A 14359-nucleotide genomic window follows, 5' to 3' on the forward strand; every position below is an offset into this window, starting at 1 on the left:
GACGCGAGAATAAGGGAAGTAAACACGTGGCTAAAGGAGTGGTGCGGGAAAGAGGGGTTCCATTTCATGGGGCACTGGCATCAGTAATGAAACAGGAGGGATCTGTACCGTTGGGACGGTCTCCACCTGAACCAATCTGGGACCAATGTTCTAGCGAAAAGGGTAAATAGGGTTGTCAACAGGACTTTAAACTAGAAAGTCGGGGGGGGAGGGAAGGGTAAACCTCCAAGAAGTATGACTAATGGGAAACAAAGTAGCAGGTTAGCGTGTGGGGGGGGTGGATTCAACTTCAAGGAAAATTATGAAAAAAGTGAAAAGAAAGGAGAGCCCAGGAGAGGCTATTAAATTCTCCAGAACACAAAATAGGATAGAGTGTTTGGAAAGGGCTAGGAATCTAACTTCAAGCACATCAGATCAAGGGACAACAATGAGAAAGGGGACGGGAAATACAGGACTGAAGGTGTTGTATCTGAATGCACGCAGTATACGAAATAAGGTAAATGAGCTTGTGGCGCAGAGTGAAATTGGCAGGTTTGATGTGGTGGGCATCACGGAGACATGGCTGCAAGGGGATCAGGACTGGGAGCTAAATATCCAAGGATATACATCCTATCGAAAAGATAGGCAGGTTGGCAGAGGGGGTGGGGTTGCTTTGTTAGTAAGAAATGAAATTAAATCGATAGCAAGAAACGACGTAGGGTCAGAAGACGTAGAATCTATGTGGGCAGAGTTGAGGAACCGCAAAGGTAAAAAAACCATAATGGGAGTTATGTATAGGCCTCCGAACAGTAGTCATGATGTGGGGCACAAGATACACCAGGAGATAGTAAAGGTGTGTAAGAAAGGCAAGGTTACAGTGATCATGGGGGATTTCAATATGCAGGTAGATTGGGAAAATCAGGTTGGTAGTGGATCCCAAGAAAAGGAATTTGTGGAATGTCCACGAGACGGCTTTTTGGAGCAGCTTGTGGTGGAGCCCACTAGGGAACAGGCAATTCTAGATTTAGTGATGTGTAATGAGGCAGATTTGATTAGGGAGCTTAAGGTGAAGGAACCCTTAGGAGGAAATGACCATAATATGATAGAATTTACCCTGCAATTTGAGAGGAAAAAGCTGGAATCAGATTTAACAGTATTACAGTTGAATAAAGGCAACTACAGAGGCATGAGGGAGGAGCTGGCCAGAACTGACTGGGAGGTGAGCCCAGCAGGAAAGACAGTGGAACAGCAATGGCAGGAGTTTCTGGGAGTAATTTGGGAGACAGAGCAAAAATTCATCCCGAGGAAGAAGAATTCATCCCTAAGAAGAGGCAACCATGGCTGACAAGAGAAGTCAGGGACAGCATAAAAGCTAAAGAGAAAACATACAATGCGGCGAAGAGCAGTGGAAAACCAGGGGATTGGGAAGCCTACAAAGACCAACTGAGGACAACTAAAAACGAAATAAGGAGGGAGAAGATTAAATATGAGGGTAAACTAGCCAGTAATATAAAAGAAGACTGCAAGAGTTTTTTTTAGATATATAAAGTGTAAGAGAGAGGCAAAAGTGGACATTGGGCTGCTGGAAAATGACGCTGGAGAAGTAGTAGTGGGGAACAAAGAAATGGTGGAGGAACTGAATAGGTACTTTGCGTCAGTCTTCACGGTGGAAGACACGAGTAACATCCCCAAAGTTCAAGAGATTCGGGGGGCAGAGGTGAGTATAGTGGCCATTACCAAGGAGAAGGTGCTAGGAAAACTGAAAGGTCTGAAGGTGGATAAATCACCTGGACCAGATGGATTATACCCCAGAGCTCTGAAGGAGATAGCTGAAGAGATAGTGGAGTGTTAGTGGTGATCTTTCAGGAATCACTGGAGTCAGGGAGGGTCCCAGAGGACTGGAAAATTGCTAATGTAACCCCCCCCTGTTTAAGAAGGGAGTGAGGCAAAAGACGGGAAATTACAGGCCCATTAGCCTGACCTCGGTCGTTGGTAAGATTTTAGAGTCCATTATTAAGGATGAGATTTCAGAATACTTGGAAGTGCATGGTAAAATAGGGCAAAGTCAGCATGGTTTCATCAAGGGGAGGTCATGTCTGACAAATCTGCTAGAATTCTTTGAGGAGGTAACGAGTAGGTTAGACAAAGGAGAGCCAATGGATGTTATCTACTTGGACTTCCAGAAGGCCTTTGACAAGGTGCCGCACAGGAGGCTGCTCAGAAAGATAAGAGCCCATGGTGTTCGAGGCAAGGTACTAGCATGAATAGAAGATTGGCTGTCTGGCAGGAGGCAGTGAGTGGGGATAAGGGTGCCTTTCTCAGAATGGCGGCCGGTGACTAGTGGAGTTCCGCAGGGGTCAGTGTTGGGACCACAACTTTTCACTTTATACATTTATGATCTAGATGAAGGAACTGAGGGCATCCTGGCTAAGTTTGCAGATGGTACAAAGATAGGTGGAGGGACAGGTAGTATTGAGGAGGCGGGGAGGTTGCAGAAGGATTTGGACAGGTTAGGAGAATGGGCAAACAAGTGGCAGATGGAATACAACGTGGGAAAGTGTGAGGTCATGCACTTTGGTGGGAATAATAGAGGCATAGATTATTTTCTAAATGGGGAGAGAATTCAGAAATCTAGAGTGCAAAGGGACTTGGGAGTCCTAGTCCAGGATTCTCTTAAGGTTAACATGCAGGTTGAGTTGGTAGTTAGGAAGGCAAATGCAATGTTGGCATTTATTTCGAGAGGACTAGAATATAAAAGCAGGGATGTGCTGCTGAGGCTTTATAAGGCTCTGGTCAGACCACATTTAGAATATTGTGAGCAATTTTGGGCCCCTTATCTCAGGAAGGATGTTCTGGCCCTGGAGAGGGTCCAGAGGAGGTTCACAAGAACGATCCCAGGAATGAAGGGCTTAACATATGAGGAACATTTGAGGACTCTGGGTCTATACTCGATGGAGTTTAGAAGGATGAGGGGGGATCTGATTGAAACTTACAGAATACTGAAAGGCCTGGATAGAGTGGACGTGGGGAAGATGTTTCCATTAATAGGAGAGACTAGGACCCGAGGGCACAGCCTCAGAGTAAAGGGAAGACCATTCAGAACAGAGATGAGGAGAAACATCTTTAGCCAGAGTGGTGAATCTATGGAATTCATTGCCACAGAAGGCTGTGGAGACCAGGTCATTGAGTGTATTTAAGACCGAGATAGATAGGTTTTTGATTGGTAAGGGGATCAAAGGTTACGGAGAGAAGGCGGGAGAATGGGGTTGAGAAATTTATCAGCCATGATTGAATGGAGAAGCAGACTCGATGGGCCGAATGGCCTAATTTCTGCTCCTATGTCTTATGGTCTTGCCTGTGACCACCTTAACGTCATCCTCTGTCACCGCAGAGGGAACAGCTGGCCCACAGGAGGACAGCCAAAGCAAGCCAGGCCCTCAAGGCCTTGGCTCCCCAGAGGACACACGCCAAAGTTATCAGAGGCAACAGGGCCAACCATTGTGTAGGCTGTCTCCATCCCTGCTGCTAATGTTAGGGCAACACCTAGAAGAAGTGGTAGGCCTAGAAAAGTTAAGAATTTCTGATCACAAATGGTTGCACGGGTAAACACAGTTTGTCAATTTATAATCTGAAAATATATTCACTTGCAAGCAATGATGTGTAATTGTGTCTTTCAACTTTACTTACAGGCTTCGCGAGTCCCCTTTTGTCAATCCCCACCAACTCCCACCCCACTAGCAGTTCAGCTGCACAGGTAGTTCTGGAGGGAGAAGTGTGCATGTGGCAGGGTCTTTCGGAGCCTCCTGCAAGCACTCTCCCATGCAAGCGAAGCCTTCCTCCATCACACTTATCTCAACGTTGCGAGCATTTTCAATGCTGCTTGCTGGGATTCTCTTTCAGTTCTCCATCTGAGTGATCTGCATCTCCGCTCACCCACTGATCGCACTCCCATGCAGCACTTGTTCCAGCCCACCACGAGTCTCCGTTCACATTCGGATTTGCAAGCATGGCGTGTTTAACATTCTTCTTCAGCTCCCCTGTCCTTTCCTCTCCCCCAGTCACCCATTTCCTTTCCCCCATCACTGCTGACCCTCTGGGATCACCTTCCACCCCCCCATTGTCACCTACCAACCAGAACATTTTTCTTTCCAGGATGTCCAGGTGAATGTGCACATTCCCTATCTTCCCGAAAATCCCATCCCCATTCACATTGACCTCCCCAACCTCTTCCTTCCCACCCTCAGGGTCTTTGTCTGCCTCCGGGTCCCCACCAATCACCTGCGCCATCCCTTCTACTGCTACCGTCGCACCCTCACCCTCCCACTCTATCGACTCCCTCTGCCCTCTCATTCTCACCATTCCCTCCTACCACACCCATCCTTATTTTGCTCCCCAGGAGGCAGTTATCCAATCCACAGACCTCTCCTTTGCACATTCAGCTGGACAGCCCCCCCCACTTACTTCCTCCTCCACCCTTACTCCTTCCTCCATCCTTACTCATTCCTCCCCCTGAACTCCTTCTTCCCCCGAACTCCTTTCCCGCCTTCGAATTCCTTCCTCCCCCAAACTCCAAACCCCTCTAAACTCCTTCCTCCCCGCCGAAGTTCTGCCCACCTGAACTCCTTCCCCTACACCTTCCTCCCCCCTTATACCTACCTCCTTATTTGCCACATTCTCCCCTGTTACACCATCCTCTCCCTCCCAACCTCAACATCCCGACACCATCATTCTTGCCCCCCTAAACCTTGCCCCGCCCCGACACCATTGTTATTGTTTCACCCCCCCAATCTCAACACCACCATCCCCCCAGTACACCTTTCTCTCCCAGTAAAACCTAGGAACTCCCTCTCCCACTCACAGCTGGACCTTCCTCTCCAACCCCGCGATGATTATCCATAGCAGACCATGACCAAGACACTGATGTCTCGAAGTAGACCCCAAGCATAAACGGTCACCTTCCAACTTCCATGAGCTGCTTCGTGGCAAAGTTATGTCCATATAAATCCACCCAACATGCGATGCATATCTTCCTCCAGGGACCAGTAGCTGCAGGGCTCCCGCATCTTCTGCTCCTCGGATGTCCGCGATGTGAGCAAGGCCCTAACGTTAAGTCTCGACTTCTGCATGTCATACTTGTCAAGACGTGTTCTGGGCCGGTGCGTTTCCCTGCTGACGTGGGCAGTAAATTTGACATGGGGCGATCATTCCTGTGAGCAGGGTTTACAATGATATGCAGATGTATTAAAATGACATTCCCGATGTCCGGCGGTGGGAAAAGCAGCCCGCCATTGATGCGTGGAGCAGACGATCACAAACTGGTTTCACAACGGCATGAAACTGATCTTTGGCCTTCCCGCCATATTGTTTGCTCACACCCACCATGACGCCCGACTCCAATGGGGGCGGAAAATTCCAACTCCTGGAACTGGGAGTGAGCCGAATGGCCACACACTCACACTCTAATGGTCATCTATATTTATTAATCCTTATTTTAAATTATCAGTTTATTGCTTGGGCATTTTTTTTTTTGCTCAACAAGTTGTTTCTTTTCATGCCTCAGCATTCTTTTGTTTTAAAATTCATGTTTAATGCTGTGCCAAACCTTGCCTCTCCAAAATTTGCTCACCAGCCCCTTGAGTGAGAAAATAAATTGAAATGCTCCCCCACCTATCCCCCAGGTGAAAAGGTTGGACAATCCTACATTAAAATATAGTTGCAATTTCATTCATGAGTTCACGAAGTGCAGAAGAATGATAAATTGAATCTTGGTAGGGAATTGTTGCAGGATCTCCTCTCCATCTCCTTTCACCAGTTGTACACCTGCTCTCCCTATACACTGTGCCACTGAATAGATCCCATTTATTGGAAGAATGACTGGCGATTACATCATTTAGTGAACTGTCTTAGGCAAGACATTGTACCAGAGTGTGAAGGAGCTGAATCAACAAATGTGTCTGAAGTGCCAAGCTTTGTGAAGTGCTCTGGGTTAATCAATGTAACTACTGATGTTAATTCATCTCCCTCACAATGATGTATTCAGTAACATCTCCCAGCCAGTTTCCCAAGCTTTGCTGTCTAATTAACATAGTGCATTTAAAAAAAGTGAACAGAAACACTTAAGATTACAATTCCTAACTGCAGTTAATTCATTAATTACCCATTTTGAATTTGTAAAAATATAGTTAAAATTAACCATAAAAAATGATTTAAAATATAAATATATTATACCAAGATAAAGCTTCTGTAATTTTCAGATTGCTAAGTCACAGCAAAATGTTTAATCACAAGATGAGTTATTGAGACTGTTATGTTTCATAATTTTTGCAGCAGCTGGCACACTGGAAATGAACTCTAAAAAGTCTTGCAATCAGTTTGGGCTGGATTTTCGCCGCGGAGGCCGCATTGTTTTCGGGTCAGATACCCCACTTCGGTGGGAAACTGATTAAAGTCACGAGTAAAGTTCACGCTGGGTGAGCCCTTAACTGATTTGGAGACAGGTTTATTGTCCAATTAGAGCCAAAGGGGATGGGAACAAGGTGGGTCAGATCAAGTGTGGGTATCATTTCGACTCCCATGGCAGTCATCACTGAGACTGCTGGTTCTCCTGAAGTTGAGAATGGCGGATTGTGCCTTCCACTGATCCAAAGAAAGGTGAAGAGAGCTGGAGGCCTAACACCCAATGCATGGCTGCACCCCACTTGATTGATGTGGACCTGAATCCCATGATGGAGGCTGTGAGGAAGAGTAGGCAGGTGATTTTCCCAGTGGTTAGGTGGAGGAGGCCACCAGCTGAGGCCAAGCAGGCCTGGCTCCAGATTACTGTTACAGTGAGAGGCAAAAGTGAGACAAGGAGAACTTGAATCCAGTGCCGAGAAAGGTTTAACAACTTCATACATTCTGGCAAGGAGAGTGAAATCTCCACTCACTCTGGACAAGTCTCAGAGCTTGTGCCCTCCATTAGATAAAGCACCTGAGGAGCCTTAGGGTGCATGTAGCTCCTGAACATGGGAGGATGTGCTCCCAGGGCACTTAATGACCCTTCAGAATGGCTCACAGCCATAGCACTGCTGAGTACCTGTCATCACTGAGACACACATCTCCTAATGGATAAGGGAAGATGACACTGAACACGGACAGCAATGGCTGATTGCAGGAGAAATGCATGCATAATTGGAGGAGGGGTGTCATTCCTACATTGAATAATCCTCATGGAGGAGATATCAATGGAGATAGCCAGGATAGTGGGAGTGGATGCTGACAGGCCCATAAATTAAACCAGAGCTCCTGATGCACCTGGTGATTATAGAAGGTAAATTGTTCATTAAGGGGTTATACTGCACTCCATGCCATCTAATAGCATGTTGCGCACTAAGTAACATTGGGTAGTCTCAACATTGCAAAGCTCTCTATTCTCCTTGGCTAGCTCTCATTATCCCTTCTTCTGTATCCCACAGGTGTAGATATCCGACCCAGCGGGCCCTACTCCTCCTCCTCCGCGGGCCCTCAGCTACACAAGGAAGAAGAAGAAGCACCATCACACCTTACAAGCGCACTGTCCACTAGCACTAATATTCTCCCCTCAGCGAGTCCTCACGCACATTTAGATATGGTGGCACAAGCTGGTGATCACTGCACTAATGTGCAGGGCAAGGTGTCAGAGGCAGAGGGAGCTGTGATTAGTCCCTCTTGGAAGATGGTGGACTGGGCACAGGTCCAGGGCCTCGGGAGCCACAGGAAAGAAGGCTCTAAGTTGAATTGCAGCAGGAGACGTGCTCCCGTATGTCAGAGTTTCCTGAGGCAGCGCAAGGTCTTAACCAGAGGCTGGAGGAGTCCGTCCAGCTCATGTATGCCACCATGGCTCAGGGCTATGAACACACAAGCTTCTCCATAGCCACATGCAGCATCATTCTGAGTGGGTGCAAGACCTGCGCACTGACATCTACTGGACCCATGAGACACTGGGTAGCGTGGACTGGTCAGTGGGACTAGCAGCGCAGAGATCCTTGGAGTGGATGCCAGCCGTCCCCAGTTGGTGTCTTCCGGCAGGCATCAGGCATGCCAAGCATGGGCTGAACATGTCATGGAGGAGGATGAGGGTGCTACCCCTCAAGGAGCTGTCATGAAGATATTAATGTATATAATGTTATTGGAAATTATTTTAAATTGGACTTGTAGTAGGGTCTGTGTCTGTGGGTGTGTGTGTGTGTGTCTTGATTGGATTAAAGCCAGCTAGTTGGGTGCTTTGATGTATAGTAGTTTTAAGATGTTAAACAGTGAGATAGAGGGTACATTTGCATTTTGTTGAATAAAACATTCAAAGACAGGGGGTGAAATCTTGCACCTAGCTAGGAGACACCAAGCAATATGTTTATATTACTAATAAAATTGGTACTATGTAAGGGGTTTTACTGTTAGAAGAGGTGGAGTTCAAAGGACCTGGTGATACTATGAGAATTTGCATTCGAAGGGAAGGCTAGATATATACAGAAATACGTTTTGTGTGTGTTGGTCAGAGGCATGTAATATCTAAGCTCCCTGTTAGCCCTACAACTATCTGCATGGGACCTCATTTTGAATTCGTAAGATAAAATGTGCTTTGCCTGGTGTCTGTTTAAGTCTATGATCAATTGTTGCCTTGGTGAAGATTTACCTAGGAGTGGTTAATTTGGGGATTTGTCTAAAAGTTATTATGGTAGTAATTTGTAGACATGTGTATGTGTTTAAATTTGTTGTTAAATTAATAAATGTTTGATTTAATTTATATTAAAAAACCTCTCAAGGCCTGGTGGATTTTATTCCAGAATTCAGAGCTGCATCTCAAACATACCAATTAAATATATAGGTTATGACAGTTGTTTAAAGTTTCCCTCTGGGATTTTAAATAACTCATTCTTTACCAACTGCTGTGTCATCACAGAGCACTTCCATCATTCCCATCCCCAGTGGTAGTGTCCTAAATATGAATACTAGTGCAGCAGCAGTTATTTTTAAATCTCCAAAACTTTACAATGAACCATTTGTAATGTATCACTTGTAAGAACAACACTGCTTTTGTATTGCTGTGTAATGAGAATATTCACAGCTTTACTTTACATTTCCAATAAAATCACATAAAAATATTTTTAGCTAATGTTAGTCAAAAGAGAATTTTAAGATCTTCAACATGCATATGATCACTTTTCCCTTCATCCAATTTATAAATCTCCTGCTTGCTGAGTTTAGACCATAGTAAAACCAACAAAACCCTCATAAGTTCAAATTCTACTCATTTTTTTCTTTTTCAAAATGTGTAACTTAACATCACGCATTGAAGTAATATACAAGATAGGCAGGAAAAGGAAAATTGATGTTATTTTTATGACGTAGTGATTAGATCGGTTTCTCCAAAATGTTAGCTCAATGTGGACATTAGAAATAATGCTGGATGTGGTTTTGAAATTGTTATCTGTCCTTAAAATAGGCTAAATGTTAATTGGCACCCATGAGTCTTAAAGATGAAGAGGGTTTAAATTAATTAAGATTATCATAAGCTTGCTCCATTCAGGAAGAATTTCTAAGAATCAGTGGGTAATTAACTCAGCCTCATTTTACTTAGAAATATCCACTGCCTACCCCAAAGTAATCAATGTAAGTTGAGCAGTGTTACACAAACAAGTTTCCTCCCCCTATCTAAATACTTAAGGAAAACAGAAGCAAGGATAAATTCAAATAACTTCAACAGCTTTAACTCCCAATTAATCACAGGGTAGAATTCAAGAATCAGAACAGCTCCCCAGCCCTCTCACCCACTTACCCCATGAGTAAAACCTTGATATAAGCAACACGGTTCTCAAATGGACCACCTCCCCGCAACCACACCCAACTGATTCTGTAAAATAATTTCTAGGCATTCCAAGATGAGGCCAGAACAAAGCAATTTAAATCAACATTAAATATGAAAATTCTAAATGTCTTGTCACTTACTGTAGGCCATAACATGTTGAAAGGGCCACAGAGGATTCTGCATTTCCTTGGATTTTGCCATGGTAATAACAGTGCTCTCCAACCTGTAATTAAAATGAATCATTGTTATTATGCATCTGTACATTTGGAGATTTCATTGAAAACCGTCAGAACTGACACTAGATTTTCAGGCTATATCTACGCAGATTAATGTATATTACAGTTTGACATATATAATAATTAGAAACAAAAACAGAAATACCTGGAAAAACTCAGCAGGTCTGGCAGCATCGGCGGAGAAGAGCATAGTTGACGTTTCAAGTCCTCATGACCCTTCAACAGAACTAAATAAAAATAGGAAAGGGGTGAAATATAAGCTGGTTTGGGGGGGGGGGGGGGGTCGTTGTTGGGACAAACAGCCAGTGATAGGAGGAGATAACCAAAAGATGTCACAGACAAAAGAACAAAGAGGTGTTGAAGGTGGTGATATTATCTAAAGGAATATTATATTATTATATTAATATTATCTTCGTGAAGCTCAACGTAAACTGGAGGAACAGCACCTCATCTTCCAACTAGGCACTTTACAGCCTTCCGAACTTAATATTGAGTTCAACAATTTCAGATCATGAACTCTCTCTCATCCATCCCCACCTGCTTTCCGTTTCTTCCCCCTTTTTGTTTTTTCCAATAATTTATATAGATTTTTCTTTTCCCAACTATTTCCACTATTTTTAAATGTATTTCCACCCATCGTTTATCTATACCTTTTATGCCTTTTTAGTCTTATTTCACCCCACCCCCACTAGAGCTATCTGTACCTTGCTTGTCCTGCTCTCCACTCTTAATTAGCACATTCCTTTAGATAATATCACCACCTTCAACACCTCTTTGTTCTTTTGTCTGTGACATCTTTTGGTTATCTCCTCCTATCAATGGCTGCTTGTCCCAACAACCCCCCACTCCCCCCGCCCCCCCCCCCACCCCCCATACCAGCTTATATTTCACCCCTTTCCTATTTTTACTTAGTTCTGTTGAAGGGTCATGAGGACTCGAAACGTCAACTGTGCTCTTCTCCGCCAATGCTGCCAGACCTGCTGAGTTTTTCCAGGTATTTCTGTTTCTGTTTTTGTTTTGGATTTCCAGCATCCGCAGTTTTTTGTTTTTATAATAATTAGATATACTGAGGCAGAAAATCTCACATCATAGTCAAAAGGACTACTTTCCTGAGAGTTATAGGGAAAGATATTAGATACCAATGCTATCGATTGATGCTAATAGTCCTGCAAGGTGAAACTCCTTTCATTTAAAAAAAGGAAGCAATGATATCTGTTAAGCAAATGTAAACATCTCAGACTGTCCCTCAGTCTCAGCATAAAACAGGATACATGCACAAGGGCAGCAATTATATAATTAAAAATATAAACAATTATATAATTAAAAGTATAAACATTGGCCATTAAATTTCAAGAGTTCAAGCAAGCAGCACAGTATTACAAATGTTTATAACAGTCTCCTGAGGTCTAGAAATTAAACCATGGGACGTGTTAACCCATTTAACGACCACCTTCTCAAGTGCAATTAGGCCTTGCCAGTGATGCTCACGTCCCACAAATGAATTTTAAAAATCTCGGCTATAAAATGGGGAGAGCAATTCCGAAAGACCTCGATAAGCTTTTATACTTTATGTCCTTTGAAATAAATTCAAGTTTACAGAAATATGAAACGAGAAAAGACCAGCTGTCTTATCAAGTCAGTATTTTCCAGTTTGTACTTCCTCCTCAACTCCTTTAAGCTCCTCCAATGAGACAAATTACCAAAGGTAAAACTGCTATGAGGCAACATTTTAAAACTTTTCCCTGACCTGGTATGATAATCTAAGGAATAGTGCAGTTTATCAAGGTAATATTACAATATATTCTTCAACCATAGATATTCTCATAATTCCAACTGAACTACAGCCAAAGTACCACAGTAAGAGGTGCGTGAATAGACAGGCGGCTATGCTGGAGTGAGACGGAGATTGAGGACAGGATCTTCCCCCTGTCGGGGGGGCTGTGCGGGAGTGGGCGCAAGCGGGTGGGCTCCCGATCGGCGCCGGGCGCCCCACCATTTTACATGGGTGTAAGGCCCACCCTGCGTGACATCTGCCAGGAAGTGCTATGCGCTCCCTGTGTGGGCGGGGGTGGGGGGGGGCGGCGGGGGATTCCCTGAGCCGGGAGTGTGCTCTATCGCGCATGCACAGATCTCCCTGAGGCAAAGTGCTGCCTCGGGGAGGTCGGCTCAGGCTTGAAAGGTTCAATAAAGGGGGAAAAAAATTACTGACATGTCCACTCATGTGCTACTGTCACATGCGCTGGGACATGTCAATTTCTTTTATTTAAACATTTTATAAAAAATTTAATACCCTCATGAAACCTCATCCCGCCCATGGATGAGGTTTCATGTTTTTTCAGAAGCCCATCTGGGCTCCCGGCCTGCCTGCCAACCTTAAGGTTGGACGGGCAGGGCCATTAATCATTTTAATTACTTTTTTAATGGCCTCAATGGGCCTTTAACAGATCAGCGGGCACACAGCCGATTTGCCCCGTGTCATTTTACGTGTCAGCGAGGGAGCCCCGCTCCCCCGCTCGCCGAACAGAAGATTCTGCCCTGAGTGTTATGACCACAGCCAGTGTTAAATGCTGCGCAAACCAAATCTCAGAGGGAAACTTGGCTTACAGGCCAGAGCCTTTTTTATTGTTTCCTGAAACTGAGAAGATCTCAGCCGTAAGAGGTCCAGTAACACTTTTGGGATTTTACAAATTTAAAGTAAAAGTTTTATGAACAAAAATAGCACTGTTGATCAAGGATGGCATTTGTGCAACAGTTGGAGATGACCTTGGTTCAGGATGTAGAATCAGTTTGGGTGGAGATGAGGAATAGTAGGTGAAAGAAGTCACTAGTGGGAGTGGGCTACAGGCCCCCTGACAGTAACCACTATTTAGGACAAAGTATAGGGCAAGGTAGATTGGGTGCTTGTGATGGGGACAGCAATAATCATGGGTGATTTTAATTTACATATAAACTGGAAAAATCTGACTAGCAGTAGTAGTCTGGATGAGGAGTTCCTAGAATGCTTTCTTAGGGCAGCACATTCTGGAACCAGCCAGAGAGCAGGTTATATTAGACTTGGTATTGTGTAATGTGACAGGATTAGTTAATGACCTCAGAGCGAAGACATCTCTAGGTAGCAGAGACTACAATATGATTGAATTTCACATCCAGTTTGAAAGAGAGGAGTGGATCTAAGTATTTTATACTTAAATAAGTGCAAATATGTGGGCATGAAAGCTGAGCCAGCTGAAGTGAACTGGGATACTAGGCTGGGGATAGATCAATTAGAGAAGCAGTGGCAGACACTTAAGGGGATATTTCAGAATACTCAGAATAAGTACATTCCTACTATAAAGAAAAATTCTGAAGAGAGAACCACCATCCGTGGTTAACTAAAGAAGTTAAGGAAAGCATCAAACTTAAGGATAAAGCATATATATGTGCAAAGATGAGTGGCAGGTCAGGTGATTGGTCAGAATTTTAAAGGTTCATCACGAGTAAGAAATTAGAGTATGAGAGGAAGCTAGCTAGAAATGTAAAAATGGATAGCAAGAGTGTCGTCAGGTATTTAAGAAGGAAAAGAGTAAGTAGTAAGTGCATTGGTGTTAATTTCCCAAAAGTCCCTAGATTCTGGAAAGGTTCCATCAGACTGGAAAGTAGGAAATATAATCCCTCTATTCAAGAAGGGAGGGAGGCAGAAAACAGGGAACTATAAGCCAGTTAGCTTGACGTCTGTCGTGGAGAAGGTGTTGAATCGATCATTAAGGAGGTTATAGATGGGCACTTAGAGAAACTCAAGGTAATTGGGAAGACTCAGCATGGTTTTGTGAAAGGGAAATCATACTGAATCAATTTATTGCAGATCTTTGAAGAAGTAACATATGCGGTGGATAAGGGGGAGCCTGTAGACATACTGCATTTGGATTTCCAGAAAGCATTTGATAAGGTGCCACTTCACAGAATCACAGTGCAGAAGAGGCCCTTTGGCCCATCGAGTCTGCACCGACACGTGAGAAACACCTGACCTACCTAACTAATCCCATTTACCAGCACTTGACCCATAGCCTTGAATGTTATGATGTGCCAAGTGCTCATCCAGGTACTTTTTAAAGGATGTGAGGCAACCCGCTTCCACCACCCTCCCAGGCAGCGCATTCCAGACCATCACCACCCTCTGGGTAAAAAGGTTTTTCCTCATATCCCCCCTAAACCTCCTGCCCCTCACCTTGAACTTATGCCCCCTTGTGACTGACCCTTCAACTAAGGGGAACAGCTGCTCCCTATCCACCCTGTCCATGCCCCTCATTATCTTGTACATCTCGATCAGGTCGCCCCTCAGTCT

The 14359-nt window shown here is 44.3% G+C and overlaps 1 protein-coding gene across 3 annotated transcripts in view; it reads right to left on the reverse strand.

Annotated features, from left to right (window-relative positions):
* Window positions 1–14359, reverse strand: part of adam22 (ADAM metallopeptidase domain 22) — a 493639-nt gene that overhangs the window by 335847 nt on the left and 143433 nt on the right. For all 3 annotated transcript variants that reach the window (XR_013576156.1, XM_078538421.1, XM_078538420.1), the window contains exon 5: window positions 9943–10025. Coding sequence is in view for 2 of the 3 variants with exons in the window: in XM_078538421.1 (XP_078394547.1) it covers window positions 9943–10025 (83 nt within the window). In the remaining variant the exon portion in view is untranslated. The remainder of the gene's footprint in view (window positions 1–9942; window positions 10026–14359) is intronic.

This window comes from Cetorhinus maximus, chromosome 3 (genome assembly GCF_964194155.1).
Source record: "Cetorhinus maximus chromosome 3, sCetMax3.hap1.1, whole genome shotgun sequence".
Taxonomy (NCBI): domain Eukaryota; kingdom Metazoa; phylum Chordata; class Chondrichthyes; order Lamniformes; family Cetorhinidae; genus Cetorhinus; species Cetorhinus maximus.